General features: G+C 39.3%; 1 protein-coding gene across 9 annotated transcripts in view; it reads right to left on the bottom strand.

The window, feature by feature from the left end:
- The window catches only part of SYT1 (synaptotagmin 1), a 512,267-nt gene that overhangs the window by 118,642 nt on the left and 376,887 nt on the right, over positions 1-16,738 (bottom strand). For all 9 annotated transcript variants that reach the window (XM_073327692.1, XM_073327691.1, XM_073327688.1 and 6 more), the window contains one exon: positions 14,192-14,376. In XM_073327692.1, the coding sequence (XP_073183793.1) occupies positions 14,192-14,376 (185 nt within the window). The remainder of the gene's footprint in view (positions 1-14,191; positions 14,377-16,738) is intronic.

Below are 16,738 nucleotides of genomic sequence, written 5' to 3' on the forward strand. Positions count from 1 at the left end.
GAATTTGCTTTTAAATCAAAGGTTGGTACTTTAATAGAATCTGGGTCAAAAGAAGTTGGCACAGAAGTTGCTCATGTGATGCATCTACTCTGTTCCAAAGAGGAAGCAGCACTGGATTGCGTCAAAGTAGTTGAAGCACCACCTAGGGATTTTCATTTTATGTTGAGGTTCTTTGGAAAGGGAATATTTAAAGGAAATGTACTGTGACCCTCCTGGTCTTTTTCGTCTTTTTTTTTTTCAACTGATCGTAGTGTTTTAGTTTTTAGGTCCAATATATTGTGATCGAGCATGCCTGCAAACTATTTTAGATTGTTTTTAGAACTATTAAAAAGTTTATAATTATAATTTCTCTTCCTCTTCAAGCTTGTACAATTGATTTCATGGTGCTCCGGCAGCACGGGTTTACAGGGAGAGGGATGTAAAAAGTTTCTCTAATAATTTTTTAAAGGCCATTAAATATTTTAAAATTTGTTTTTCTGTAAAATATCCAGCATAAATAGAATACGTTGTGGTGTGGTTGTTGGGATGGGTTTTATTTGTACTCATTTGGGATGACTTCGTAATTCACTCATGAGATTTCACCATTTCTGAGTAATGTTCACAAAAAACAATAAAATCATGGTATCATATCATCATATGTATGTTTTTTACGTATTTGTGTGTGCACATATATGTAAACATGCAGAGCAGTGCAAAAAAATTCCTGTGTTAGTGCAACATAAAGGTGAAAGGTTTCACACTCATGTCACAAAAAGTTAGGAAATGCAAAAGTTAAGGTTGCAGCCACAACATAAGTCACCCCACTATATATCTTGTATGTTTTACAGTAAACTCTGATGATTACTGGATTACAAGGATTGTTGACAAATGTGTTATTTGATCCATATTTGAATGGCCATTGTAACTAGTTCTAGCCAGTGGTGCAGACATCAATTAACATATGCCACTCTGATTTCCGTTTCTGTGCCATGTTTTAGTTAACTCTTTTTAAAGCTCTTCTGCTGTTTAAGTGCCTTCCAGAAAACTACAATAGAGCAATTCAAGTCAGAGAGTGAGTGACAGTCACAGCGTGCTTGTTCTTTCCTCATTTCCATAGCACAGTGGATTTGTACACGTCTATTTCCTTGTGCATCGCTGTAAACAAAGATCCTTCCTCATTTTCAGTAGTCTCATCTCTTCTCGATTCCCTCAGTGCTAGAAAAACTTGGGAAGAGTCAGAATTCTATAGGGTTCAACGAAGAGTGTTTCTTGAATTTTTCCTCATGGAGGCCTTGCTCCCCAACAGGCCTTTTTCATGTGCAGACAGGAGTCAATCTGCAGGGACAGCTGTTCTTCTGCTGGTTCTCCTGTCCTTCCTTCCCTCACAGCATAGCCCCCATCAGGGCCAAGCTCCCATTATGATTGGGTTACCCTGTAACTTCTCAGCATTAGCCACAAAGAGGACCCTAAAGGACTAATACAGTCCCAGGCTCTATTTACTACTCCCAGAATTTCACATGGAAACTCTGAAGGTCTACAAGGGACTGAGCACAGTGGGTCCTCTGATCCGCCTCAACTTCCTGAATCTCTATCAACACGGAGCTGAGCCACGAGAGCCACAAAATGGGAAAATACTGCAGCAGGGGTGGTCATCCTCCCCCTTCTATATTGAAAGGTAGAGGAATCATGTATGAGGGATCTCCATGCAAAGATCCATGAAGACGTCTCCAGCCCCTTATGCATCTGGTCTCCGTTATCTTACAGCATTGCATTTGCTACCTCCTCAGTAATTTCACTATGACCTAGCTAGGGCTCCAAATAGGCGAAACTGTTTCAGTGCCTTTGTAGAGGGATATTTTCATCAATAGTGTCCTCAGGATTGTTTCCACCCACTAAGTGGACCATGAATTCATGCTTCAAGAAACGGATAACAATAGCAACCATGAAAACAACCTGGTAGTGAAAACAAAATAAAATCATGTAGAGTACAGTCTGTAAGTCTACCTGCCAAGCAACATTCATTGCAGTCTGAATTCCACCCAAGGCTATCCCATCAGCCAACCTTTTCGTTCATAGGGTGAAAAATGGGGTTATTTTTAATGCCTGCATGCTGCTCTGGCCTCAGGATTGTGCAAAGCTTGTTGAGTGTGCAGGCAGGAAAACAATATTCATATTATAAAGAGAAAATTCTGTGCTTTGTCCAACAATGCAGTTTGTCACAAGGGCAATCCCCTCCTTTTCCCAAATTTGATGGCCAAGCTCCATCCCTCTCTTTTATTTTAAGCCAAACTCAAGTGCAATCATTCAGGCTTGTTTTTTCTAACCTCCACAGGTGTATTGAATTTCCAAAGAAAACAATAAGAAACTGCTGAAATCCCCACAATGTGAGTACATATCTTATTAGTTCCACACACATTCAAGAACAGCATAGCTGTGACCCCCCCAATCTTTTATTCCATAGGGACAGGAGGACCTTTAAAAGTTACTGGCTGATTTCCCATCATCCACCAAAAAAACAGCCTGGTCTCCTCGCTATTGTAACTACATCCGCTTATCAGAGTCCCTCAGAAGGAGAGGCAAGTCTCATTCTTCCAGCATCTGCTTTCTCTCCATGAATTCATTAAAAACCCATTTTGTGTCACAGTTTCCAGTGGCTGAGCCAGGCTTTGGTTACTGTGAAATCTACTTTATCCATTACTGCTGCAAGACTGTTGTCCTGCATCAGCACTAGGCCATAGCGACGCATGTAATGAGCTGTGTCCAGCATGGGGTGTTTTGACATCACTTTCTCCCTTGTTATCCAGGTTTTAAATGGACAGCCAGTTACTCAAAATGTTTTGGTTTTGAGGAGTGTTGTGAGTTTAGACAAGGCTTTTGCAGTGTTTCATTAGTTCTCACTGGCTCGTTTGGGTATTGTTTGTGGCCATATTGCCACCTTTGGTGCAATCTGAACATGGACTCTACTAAGCGTGGGAGATATGGCACTGTTAGCTCCCCACAAGCAGCCCCTTTATCTGCAGCCAGTATCAGTGTGCTGAAATTGAACATGATAATCTAAATTAATCGTTATAACCACAATAGGTCACTATATCCAATTTGGACTGTATGCATTTTACAGTGCAATTAACATAAGCATAGCCAGCCTTATGAAATGTGAAGCCCCAGGTTGCTATAAAGGCTAAAATCAGGCAATGAATTGTCTTCCCCTTTGGCATAATTGCTTGAGATAGCGATTGGACTATATTCGGAGCTGCAGAGTGGAACTACCAGAGAGAGCATTTGCTATGCTTGTGTTTAAAGCGGATCTTGATATTAATTTTTGGATTTCCTGATTTTTGAGATTTTAACTGTGTTGTCTTAATAATGCATCAATGAAGGCCTTTGCATTTATATTCCTCAGTTTTGTGCTTATTTTTAAAGAGAAAATGCCTTTGCTTAACAATATTAACCTTTGAATAGTCACACAATGCACAGTCAACCTGTGGAACTCTTTGCCAGAGGATGTTGTGAAGACCAAAACTATAACAGGGTTCAAAAAAGAACTAGATAAATTCATGGAGGATAGGTCCATCAATGGCTATTAGCCAGGATGGGCAGAGATGGTGTCCCTAGCCTCTGTTTGCCAGAACTGGGAATGAAGGATAGAGGATGGATCACTTGATGTTTACCTGTTCTGTTCATTCTCTCTGGGGCACCTGGCATTGGTCACTGTTGGAAAACAGGATGCAGGCTAGATGAACCTTTGGTCTGACCCAGTATGGCCATTCTTATGTTCTTAATAATAATAACAGCAGCATCTGTTATATTGTTCATAATTTTGTAGGTTCAATAACATTATTATGGACTGCAAATATCTTGCTGGGGGCAGCTCTCCCTAAACATGCTCAGAAGTCCTATCTCAACAGCTATTTTTTAAAATTCCCCGTGTCCAAACATACCAATAGGATGTTGGCAAATGTCAAACTTCAACCTTTTTTGGTGTGGCTTTGGTTAAAAAAAGTGTGCACAGAAATGTTTAGAATGGGAAAAGTATGCCTTTTCCACTGTACCATAACTCAAATATGGTCCAGAAAAAATCATTTTTGGGCAGAGACCAAACATGGAAAATTTCAGCCTAAAAAGGGAACATTTTGGAGAGTTACTGGTCAGATACATTTGCTTGAGTTCTCTCTCTATGGATTTGCTATAACACTCAGCACTGTAGTATCGGAGTGCTTTTCCTGTATAACAACTGAAAGCTTGACTGTGCCATTTAGGCACAGCCCATACAACTAAGAGGTGATGGGGAGCTGCATCTTTCAGGACCACTAGGAAGCATTCTGCTTCAGGGAACAGCTACCTGAACCTGTGTGTTCAGGAAGAATCTGGGGACTGCTACTATACCCCTCTAGGTGTGAAGCTTACTCCTCTCCCTCCTCTGCCTGGCCAACCCTACTGGCTAGTTTGTCGTGAGGGGGAAGGATAGAGACATGGTCTGATTTTCTCCCTTCCCCTTTGGGGCACAGAGCACCCCGAGGGAGTAACGAGGCAGTAGGCCCTTTGTATCAAAGAGTGAAGAGGCTGCAATTCTGCCTGTCCTTTGTGAGGACTATGCAATGGGAAAGGCTCCTCGCATGCTCCCCAACCGCTATGGTGCACTCGTTAAGGGCTGAGTAGAATTTGGTCTTGAATAAGGAGCTCAGAGGTTGGTCTACTGAGTAAGTGAAAACAAGGTATTATAATTGAAACTAGTATGCAACTGCTTTACCTCAGAAAGTAACAGATCTAAGATAATTTTATATTAGAGTATAAATTATAACTTAAAATCATTCTAACTGTAAAAGAACTTCCTAAAAAATTAATAAATGAATTTTACTAGTAAAAATGTAAAGGATGTTGAATAAGGGCATTCTAGAAGTCTGCATTAGTTTGAATTAGTGTGGACCAGTAAGTTATAGAGAGGTCATGTGCTGGTCAGAAGACATTAAAGAGGGAAACAGTCTACACCACAGAATGGGAAATGGCCTACCTCATAGCAGTGAAGCAGATCATTATCAGATAAAGAAACTTTACTCAGAGGAGTCCAGTTTGGAAAAGGGATCACAGAAGAGAAGGCTAGTGTCAGCTGGAGAACCTTTGTTCCAGAAATCCGGTTGCCTGACAGTTGACTTTTTTGCTGGGCACTATCGGCCCTCAGGTGAAATCCTGGCTCTACTGAAGTCAATGGGAGTTTTGTGACTCCTCATTGGGACTGGGATTTGATGCTTGCTTTTTTTGTGGGTTAATGTACATTATTTTGCACTGTTTCGTAGATAGCTGAAGGCATCTAGCATTAAAAAGCTCATTCCTTCAGCATATTTTGTTTCCATGCGGACAAAGAGTTTTATAGTCCATAAGAATATGGAGTTAGTTTAACTAATCAGTTACACACTGAAGGGTGGTGAAGTGACGTTACCATTGTATAATTTAATGAGTTTAATGGAGTAAATATCTCCTAGCTGTTAAACATTAATTAAACATGGTAGCGTTCTTTGACATGCTTCCAATTCCTTGTACAGTGCCAGTTAGACGGTCAAAACAGCAGGGTCTCAATGCATGAATGAGATGATGGTGGTCACAGTGGGGAGGGATTTATTAGAGGTTTATTAGGAATTGGGGAACATTTGGGAAAGGAGGAGCCTATACAGGAAGGATGGACTCCTCCTAAACCAATATGGAACCGGATTGCTGGCATATAAAATTAAAAAGGTCATAGAGGAATTTTTAAACTAAGGGCTGGGGGAAAGCCAACAATTGCAGTGTAGCACATGGTTCAGACAGATACATCCCATCGGAACGGGGATACTTTATATTATAGTAAAGAGGAGAGGATAGAAGTAGATAAAATACAGGTAAGAACCAAAGAGAAGCAGTCAAATGAAAAAGAGCTCCTTTCAATTACATCACAGGAAGGCAGACAAGTAAATATTGACAAATTTTGTAAGTGCTTGTATATAAACACAAGAAGGCTAAATACTAAATTGTGTGGACTTGAGTGCCTGGTATTAAAAGAGGACACTGATATAAATAACAGGCATCAAAGAAACTTGCTGGAATGATGATATTGTAATAACATGGTACAAAATATATAGGAATGACAGAGTAGGTGTGATTGTGGGGGTCAGCACATTATATGTGAAAGAAAACAGAGTCAAATATAGGAAAAATCTTAAGTGAATGAAACAGTACCATAGAATCTTTAGTAATTCCATGTTTGAATAATAAGAATACAGCAGTAGGAGTATATTACCAACCATCTGACCAGAATGGGGACAGTGATTGTGAAATGCGTAGGGAGATTAGAGAGGCTACAAAGACAGAAAATTTAATAATAATGGAGGATTTCAACTATCTTGATATTGACTGGGCACATGTCACCTCAGGATGGGATACAGAGATCAAATTTCTAAATACCATTAATGACTACTCCTTGGAGCTGCTTGTCCTGGAACTCACAAAGGGAAAGGCAATTCTTGATTTAGTCTTAAGTGGAGCACACCATCTGTTCCAAGGAGTGAATATAGCTGAACATCTTGGTAATACGGACCATTAAGTAATTACATTTAACATCCTTGTAAAGGGGAAAATGCAAAAGAAACCCACCACGGCAGCATTTAACTTCAAAAAGGGGAACTACACAAAAACAAGGAAGCTCAAACTAAATGTACACCCCAAATAAAAACAAAACAAAACAAAACAGTAAGAAGACCAAAAATGTGCCACAGCATAGTAAAAGAGGTGGTTAGAGGCAAAAGGCAGCCTTTAAAAATTGGAAGTCAAATCCTACTGAGGAAAATAGAAAGGAACATAAACTCGGGCAAGTAAACTGTAAAAATATAATTAGGCAGGCCAAGAAAGTATTTGAAGGGCAACTAGCAAAAGAAACAAAAACGAAAAAGCAGTTATATTTTAAGTACATCAGAAGCCTGCCAAGCAATCACTGGGGCCAATGGACAATCAAGCTGCTAAAGGAGCACTCGAGGAAGACAAGGCTATCACAGAGAATCTGTTAAATGAATTATTTGCATCAGTCTTTACTGCAGAGGATGTGAAGAATATTCCTACACCTCAGCCATTCATTTTAGGTGATAAAGCTGAGAAACTGTCCCAGACTGAGGTGTCAGTAGAAGAGGTTTTGGAACAAATTAATAAATTAAACAGTAATAAATCTCCAGGATTAGATGTATTCACCCAAGAGTTCTGAAGGAACTCAAATATAAAATTGCAGCACTACTAATTGTGGTATGTAACTTATTGCTTACATCAGTCTCTGTATCAAATGACTGGACTGTTAATATAATGCCAACTTTGGAAAAAGGCTCCAGAGGTGATCCTGGTGATTACAGGCCAGTAATGCTAAACTCAGTACCAGGAAAATTGGCTGAAATTATAGCAAAGTATAGTATAGAATTATCAGGTGTATAGATGAACAAGATATATTGGGAAAGAGTCAATACAGCTTTTGTAAAGGGAAATCGTCTCTCACCAATCTATCAGAATTCTTTGAGTGTGTCAACAGGCATGTGGACAAGGGTGATCCAGTTGATATAGTATTCTTGGACTTTCAGAAAGCCTTTGACAATGTCCCACACTAAAGATTCTTAAGTATAGTAAGCAGTCATAGGATAAGAGGGAAGGTCCTCTCATAAATTACTGATTAAAAAATAGGAAACAAAGGGCAGGAATAAATGATCAGTTTTCACAATGGAAAGAGGTAAATAGTGGGGTCCCTCAAGGATCTGTACTGGGACTTGTTCTGTTCAACCTATTCATAAATGATTTGGAAAAGGGGTTAAACAGTGACATGGCAAAGTTAGCAGATGATACTAAATTACTCAAGATAATTAAGTCCAAAGCTGACTGCAAAGAATTACAAAGGGATCTCACAAACTGGGTGACAAAATGGAAGATGAAATTCAAGGTTGATAAGTGCAAAGTAATGCACGTTGGAAAATATAATCCTAACTATACATACTAAATGGTGGGTTCTAAATTAGCTGTTACCATTCAAGAAAGATCTTGGAGTCACTGTGGATAGTTCTCTGAAAATATCTGCTCAATGTGCAGCAACAGTTAAAAAAGCCAACAGGAACCATTCAGAAAGTGATAGATAAGATAGAAAATATCATAATTGTGGCAAATTGCTGGCACTACTTTGATGGGTCTCGCACTTTCTCTTCTTGGGGAGGATTCAGGACACCATTTCTTGCCCCTGAACTGGGGTATTAACTGCCTCACTAGTGTCCTAGAGGAGGGGAGTGGAGTGGGAGGGACCCGGGCCCGCCCCTCTACTCCAGGTCCCAGCCCAGGGGCCTGACGGATAGCGGTAAACTGCTTGAACTAGTGGTTCCTTCCCCTGGACTACTTCCCTCTCCTGCCCTTCAAATTGTGGGACTTCCTGCCCTCCCTCTGCACAAACCAGGTGTCCCTTTACCTAGGGTCTTGGTCTTCTTAGCCCACCGCAGCTCTTCTCCAAACTCTCTTCTGCTTCCCTCCAAATTGCTCTCTGCTCTAACACCAATCCACTCTGCTTCAACTCCTTTCCTTGTCTGAGTGAAGCGGGGGGCGGGGAGGATTATTAGGTGACTGGCTTCAGGTGCTTTAATTGGCTTCAGGTGCTTTAATTAATCTATAGAAAACTTTCTTCCCTCTACAGGGAACAAGGCTCCCTTCTAACACTCTCCTGCTGCCCTCTGGCCATGCTGTATCACACACTATATACATTTGTGATACACCCACACCTTGAATACTGCATGCAGTTCGGTTGCCCCATCTCTAAAGAGATATACTAGAATTGGAAAAGGTACAGAAAAGGGAAAGAAAAATGATCCAGGTTATGGAATGGCTTCCATACAAAGAGCCATGAAAGATGGGAATTGTTCAGTTTTGAAAAGAGGTGACGAAGCGGAGAGACAACAGAGGTCAATAAAATCATGGATGGTTTGTGAAGAAAGTGAATAGGGAAGGGTAATTTACCCCTTCAAGTAACACGAGAACTAATGATCACCTAATGAAATTAATTGGCAGCAGGTTTAAAACCTACATAAGGAAGTACCTCATACAATGCACTATCAACCTGTGGAATTCATTGCCAATAGATGATGTGAAGGCTAAAAATATAACTGGGTTAAAAAATTATACAAGTTCATTTAGGATAGGTCCATCATTCCCCCTGAAGCATCTGGCACTGTCCACTGTTGAAAGACAGGACACTGGGCAAGATGAACCATTGGCCTGGCAAAGTATGGCCGTTCTTATGTTCTTAAGCGATTTACCCATGGTCACACAGGGAGTCAATGGCAGGACTGGGTATGGAATCCATACAGCCTGATTTCCAATCTCCTGCTTTAGCTAATACACAAACTCCCCCCCAAGATAAAAATCTCTCACAAATAGCAGTATTTCAGCCTGATGCAATTAGAAATGTCTGAGATATTAAATCTCCTTCTCCACAAATGCTCTGTGACCCAATAAAAGGTGCAGACCATCACAGCAATTATTCTCCAAGAAACAGGGCTGAATTTTTGATAATTTTTCAGTGCCACTGTTCATCACAGAAGTGATTAAGTCTATTCCTTTCCCAAAGGCTGAGCGTAAGCAAGAAATTTGCTGTACCAATGAATTAAATTCAGACCCATTAAATCAGCAGCTATTATAGTGTCTCTAGAGCTGGATGTTTTTCTACAGATAAAAAAAAACTGCAGGAGAAAATTATGGGAGATTGGTAGAGACTGGAAGATAGGTAGAGACTGATAAACTGCAGCACAGAAAACTGTGATAGGGCTATCTTTAAAAATCGCTGGACTCAGTCTGCATCCAGGTTCACCAGTGTAACTCTGGAAATACACCACTGAAATCAATCTGGTGTGGAGTAGACTTTGGCTGACAGCTTGAAGTGTACTCACTGTATTAAGACTACAAAATAATGAGAATAAAGTAATAGCATGAGATGCTGATTATTTTAGCACCAGTAGAAAGAGACCATTTTGTTTTTGGTGTTTTTGAATATTTTTCTGTTTTGGTCTAGATTTGATACAGTGAAAATGCATATTAAAAAGAAATAAAAACAGTCCATTTCTTTTTTGCATATATCAATTTTAAACTTGAGCTTTCTAGTACATTTTGACTCAATATATTTTAAGTATGGAGAAAATGACAACCTTTTATCCCATAAAAAAATCAATTTAGTTCAGCCTTTTGATGTGTCAAAGCTATGTAAAAATCTTCACTGAGGAGCCACAGCTGTCAAGAGACTAAATATATCAGAGCTTTAGATTAGGCGTGTCCAAATAGCAAAATAAACCTACCGCAAGTGACAATCCAGAACAGTCATGAGACACAACATAGATAAGGATGACATAGAAGGAAGAAATAAAAATTAAAATATCCACACACAAACATTAGTAGAAACCAAGGAGAAATGACCTTTTTCCACAGATAATATATTCTTTATTCACCTCCTTTACACAAGAAAGGCCTGATCCTGCAACCTTTACTCATGCGATTGGTCTTGCTGGAGCAGATAGCTCTACTTGCATGAATAAGAATTACTCTCATGAGTAAGGGTTTCAAGATCAGGACCCTAATGTGTACTTCAACTATTCTTCCTTGTCACAGCAACATTTATTCAAAATATCATATTAAAATTATGTTAAGGAAAAAGAACATGCTGAAAAATGATGCATCTATCTGAATACTGGATATTACACAATTCAGTGTCTAACAGTTACCAGTGCTAAGGCTAAAGTTCTGACTCTGCAATCAGATCTACTAGCATGGACCCCAATGACCATGCAGAGCCTCATTGGCTTCAGAGGGGCTCTAGGTGTTCACAGGGCTGCTACCAGGAGGATCAGAGCTTAGAGTCAGTGGAATGTTATTGGTTTTAATGACTATTTATTGGAAGAAGAAAAAAAGAAGCTACTTTGAGGGCCCAATCCTTTAGCTCTATCAAGTGGAATAATTCCCAGTGAAGTTAATGGGACTTCTGTATGCACTATGGACTGGAACTTGCAGGCTGCTTATTGCCTACCAAGAGATACTGAGCACTCAACTTCCACTGAAATCAAAGGGAGCTGAAGGCCCTGTGTTGAATCCAGGAGGTGAGCAGAACTTTGCAAGTTAGGGCCTAATGACTACAGGATCAAGCCTTTGTGCTTTGGCAACATTTCAGATTTATGGCACCATACACAGCCAATTCAATAATTCTTTCCAGGTGGATTAGAGTAGACCTTTTTTATATCTATTTGTCTGTTTGCTTTAAAATGTATCTCCTTGATATCTTGGAGGCACTCTCTTGCCATTTTATTTGTAACCGAGGCGCTAAAATGATTACCTTCTGAAATATATTACATTAAATTTAGCAGTACACTGTCTTCATGTGCTAAAACCTGCGGTGTTGATTCAAGAATAAATCATTAACTGATTGTGCTTACACTGAAAAACAAATGCTGCAAATATGGTCAAGGTTTTCCAGATTAGGAATTAAGGTTGAGAGGAGCTGCTAGGTACTCAGGGTTTATGAAAATAAGGCCACGGATTTAGATGCCTAAATATGAACCTAAGAGTTTAACTTTAGCAATCCATTTCTGAAAATGTCGGCAAGCAAGGCAGATCCTCGATTGGTGGAAATTGTGATAGCTCCACTAGCCTCAATGGATATGACAATTTCCACCGTCTGAGGATCCAACCCTATATGTTCACTGGTGCACACATTTCTTAACAGACCACTGGTTAAATTCTAAATGTATGGACACATTTGTTTTACAATAAATATAAAAACCATTTGAAGATGTTAAGTTCTATATGACTTGAAACTCTATGCTTTTTTGCAAAGTTCTGATTATCTCTGTGACAATGAATTAGTAACTGGAATTTGACCTTTCTTTTCCTCCAAAAAGGGACTGTGTGTCAAACTCATCATTAACTATTAAGCGCAATTTTATATTTTAAATACAGGTCAATGCTAGAGTCATTGGTCATTTATCCAGGTCATAACAAGTATAATAAACAACACTTAATAATATACTATAAGTAAAAGAACAGTCTTATATGATATAGAACAAATCTCACACAGATATCTACTGACAAATCTCACATAGATATCTACTACTTATCCTACAAAGAAATGTTAGGTTTGTTATCATTAGTATCATTTGATAGCACACAAACAAACACACTGCATTTTATCCCCAATATGCTCAAACAGTATTTTCCAATTATTTTTGCTTCCACGGGTAAAAGTTTGCTAAAGTTGGCCAGGACGAACTCAGCATTTAATTAACTGCTTTTTCAGACAATTTCTCAGAGGGAAATACCTGACAATTACTTAATATTAATAAACGAGAACAAATTCTATAGCTCAAACACAGGGAGTCCAAGAATGCCTCCTCAAAGTGCCTGAATCAAGACAGTATAAGAAATTTCTTTCACATTTATCATATTAAGTAAACCAAACTTCTCATTAGACTTTTGCAAGAGAGGATCCAAGTTTTCTGTTCAATAATATTCTGAGCTTCACTTCACTGATCCCTTTAACAGTGGAATTTAACATATTTTGTGGGACTTCTGATGACAGGAAACTATATACAGTGGTCACCATTAAAATGTTGATCCATACAGTCTTAAGGTAATGAGCTTTCCCCACAATATTACTTACTAAGTATAGGGAATGCCTGTAATATCTTGGTAAAGCTAATTGCTTTCAAATGGTGTGTCCACATTTCAGCGCTAGCCACTGTAAATGAAGAGTCCATTTTCAGTTATGTGCAAACTGTGCCTCTAAATTTAGTCAATGGGCCTGCAAATGTAAGGAGTAAGGGAATATTAAAGAGCTCTCTGGCTTGATACTGCATGCTGTAAAGGGCCTGATCCTGCTGCTGCTGAAGTCAACTGTGGAACTTTCACTGACTCCAGGGGTGCAGGATTAGATCCCAAGTGCACAAAGAGTGCCTCTGGATTCTAATCTTCCCCATGCAAAATCTTAATTATTTGCAGAAGTGAAGCTGAAGCACCTACTCCAGCTGAAAAGGTTTTGTCCTGCAGTTCCTTAATTCTCCTGAATCTACATTTGAAAAACATACTTCCGTGTGTGTCCTTAGCTGCTGAAATACTTCCAAATGATCTACACAACAGTGTGATTTTATCCCCACTTATCAACCCTAGCACTAATCAGATAACTAGTGAAGATGTTTAGTTTGTATTTTGCCACCCTGTGTATTTACCTTACATCTGAACTCTTTACCATCCCATCCCACAAGAGAGCCAACACTGTGGAATTTTCCTCTGGTCAAAGTCAGTCTTCTTCCAGATCAATGCTAATCTATTCTGTGGTTCCAAGGGAACATTGGATTAGATGCAGGGTCCTGCAACCTTCCAGTTAGTGCCCAAGTATAGCACCTCTCTCACACAAAACAGGTCGGAAGCAAGTATTTCTCTGCTGTTCTCAAATTAATGTTGTGCAAACAGCAGCATGAGAATCTGTCCCTAAGCCATTCACTGGCTCTCAGCTAAAACTGTATTCTGTCACCTTTAATCTTCTCCCTCCCACATATATAACCCTGCCTTCATCCCCCTGTCCAATTTTCTTTTATTCTTTCCTTTTCTCATCCCTTTCCCCTGTTCCTTTGCATCTCTTCCACCATTCTTCTGCTGCACTTTGCTTTCGGTCTTTCTCTAGGTAAGCTTCTGTTTTTGTGCAGCAAGAGCTTTAGTAGCCCAGGTCCACACTTGCATGTCATTTAGTCTCACAAGACCTTGATTAGTACCCCACTCATCCAAACATGGGTTCTCTCTACCTCACTATTGCACCTGGTCCTGGTCAAAGTCCTGTATAGATATGGCTGTAAGACTCTCCCACAGCTATATTTTTGAGACCACCATTTTCTCAAAAAACCTCTCTTCTATATGGACCAGTTGCAGTATTCCTCCTCTCATTAGGAGAGAAGTTAACTGGCTGCCTTGAAAGCATTGACTAGTGCTGCCATCAGTAGCATGCACCAGTGCATGTAGAATCGGCATCCTTCAATGGGCACCAGGGGGTTACTAACTGAAACTCCAAGACAAAGCACATACAGCTGGTCTCCACTACACAGCACCACTATCCAACCATTGAGCAATACCAAAAATAGATAATTGCTAGAAGACTTAACACTTTAAACATAAACAGTGTCCAAGAACAGGATGGCTACTTTACCTGGTCTTTCATGGTCTTCCCTAAATCTTTAACATCTTTCATGTTAATAGCGTTCTTCCCTCCCTTTTCCTTTCCCTTCTTCTTGTTCTTCTTTTTGAACAAGCATTTCTTACAGAGACAAAAGCAGCAGGTAAGGATTAATAGGACTGCAACTATGGCTATGGCTATTAAGGCCCAAGGTGGCACTGGAAGAGAAAAAGAAACACACACAAAGTGGCACACTGTTAGTAAATTTAAATGTAAAAACCAACAGATTTCATTTGTAGCCAAACCTTTTATCAACCTTTGAGCAAGTATCTAAAAATATTGTGTTGAATTTGTATATTTCCCTCAATTGAATATTTACACAAAGAACATTAATATAACAAAGCAAGCATTATCTATCTACATACTTGGAAATAAACAACAAAGAATGTAACTTGCAGTTTAGATTAATCAGCAGGAATTATTTGATTTGTCTAATGTACTCACAAGGTACGCATGCAGCAAAAATTTAAAAACCATCTTTAAAATGTTAATCATGTTTAGAGGAAATTGTTTACTTCTCTCTGTATAATCATTCTTGTAACCCACCTGGCATTATGGCCTGATAAACCAACCTAGCTTGAAGTCAGAGCCTAGGTAAAGAAGTGCCTCTGATCCACACAGTCAATTTTAATGAGCAGCATTTCTCCACTGTTTTATTTGACAGACTAGTGGACTACTCATAGATGCAGGTCAAGGTTACCAGTAAACAATGACCAAGGTCAGAGGACTGTTCAATCAGGCATCTATGCTGATAACCATCAAGTCCTTCTGATATTGGCAATGTTTCAGTGTACATCTATGTTTTCATTGAAGTCTTATAAAGAAAAACATGTCTGTTTATTTTATTGATTCAGTCCAAGCTTCTAGACACTGTTGTAATACAAACAAATAATACATAATAATAAGAATAATGATGATGAATTGGTCTTGCAAAAAATCAAGAGAATGATGAGAATTATCTTCACATAAGTAAACTTTAATATGACCTCTTCTGATTACCACACTTTTCATTGACATACGTGACAAAAATACATAATGTGATAACCAATGGGGTTTTAAAGAGGAGAATCATTTGTGTGTCTTGAAATGTATTCGGCCTATCAGATCTGCAAGGTATTCTCTCAACTCAACACATAAAAATCTCTAAAATTACACAGGGCACAACAAAAGCGGTAACCGAATTTGACAAATTTACATCAGTGAATCACAAAAGGAAAGCTGACAGTGAAAATACAGAAAAATTAATTGCTTAAAGCAGCCAAGTAGAGTGGAAAGCATGATTACTGGAAGTTGAACTAGAGACTGCCACTTCAAAAGGAAATTAAAGTTTTAGTGAGCAGCTTCCTTATTTGTAGTTTTTATTTTTCACACTGCTTTACTGATAGATATAAAAAAAGACTGTAGGAGACATGTTTGGAATAGTTAAATAATAAATTCCATAACACTTTATGTGCCTCCAAATGTTCATTTAATGTAGTTGCCATAAAAGAGATGTTGTACGGGATGTAGAATAAATATGAACTGATTATCAAAGAAATGAATGTTAACAGATACAGTGAGCAGATTAGCAGCTGTTTAACAGAAATTTTTATGGACGTGGCAGTAGCAATTCCATAGTTAAGACTGCATTGAGATCTGCATTTATTGCAAGACTAAAATCTCCATTTCATGCTTTACATTTTGAATTTTGTTTTCAAATTTCAGCACAATATTTTAGAGGGAAATTGACTTTTCTATGTCATTTATTTTTTTGTAAAGCATTTACTAACTCTTCCAGAAGAAACCATTTAAAAATGCGTCCTTTGGGAAATTTTACCTTATTTTCCTCATGTTTCATTGGGTTCCTCTGTTATTAGCCCCCCCACCGCACCAACCACAGTCCTCATACATTCCAAACATCACATGTAAACACAGTCTACAACAGAGGTGCAGGCCACTTTTAACATCTGAAATTAAACACAAAGTGCTAGTCTCCTTACTCAGTATCATCTAAATTGAGTTATGCCAAGATTAACCAAAGGAATTGCTCAGATCCAGCAGCTATTTCTGTTTTCCAGTGCTGCCAACCCGCTCCACCAGCTGTGCATTGTCCATACTTCCAGAGATGTGGGGAGGCAGGCTGGCAACAGGAGGTATGAAGATGGACTCCAGAAGAAAGAGGGGACTCTGTGGCGGGGGAGCCATGGGAGGAAAGGGAGGATATGGAGAGGCAAACAGAATATACCCAGGGTGGGGGGACACAAGGGATTGAGACTTGAGGTGGGCAGGATGGGGGTTAGCCTGGATTTGCATGTTGCATGGGAAGAAAGACAATATGAGAGGAAGGTGTCTGGGGCAGTCAGGTGCCTCCATGCTGAAACCATGTTGAATGAAGGGGCCCTCTGGCACTGCAGCCCAGAGTAATGAGGCAGCAGCACCATGGGGAGTTCTTCAAGCACTGCTGCCTTGACACACAGACCCTCAGCTCCTTTGTTAAACTGTTTACTGTTTATTTTAATCCAGTTGTAATTAATTGCAGAC

The sequence above is a fragment of the Lepidochelys kempii genome, chromosome 1, assembly GCF_965140265.1.
Source record: "Lepidochelys kempii isolate rLepKem1 chromosome 1, rLepKem1.hap2, whole genome shotgun sequence".
Classification (NCBI taxonomy): Eukaryota; Metazoa; Chordata; order Testudines; family Cheloniidae; genus Lepidochelys; species Lepidochelys kempii.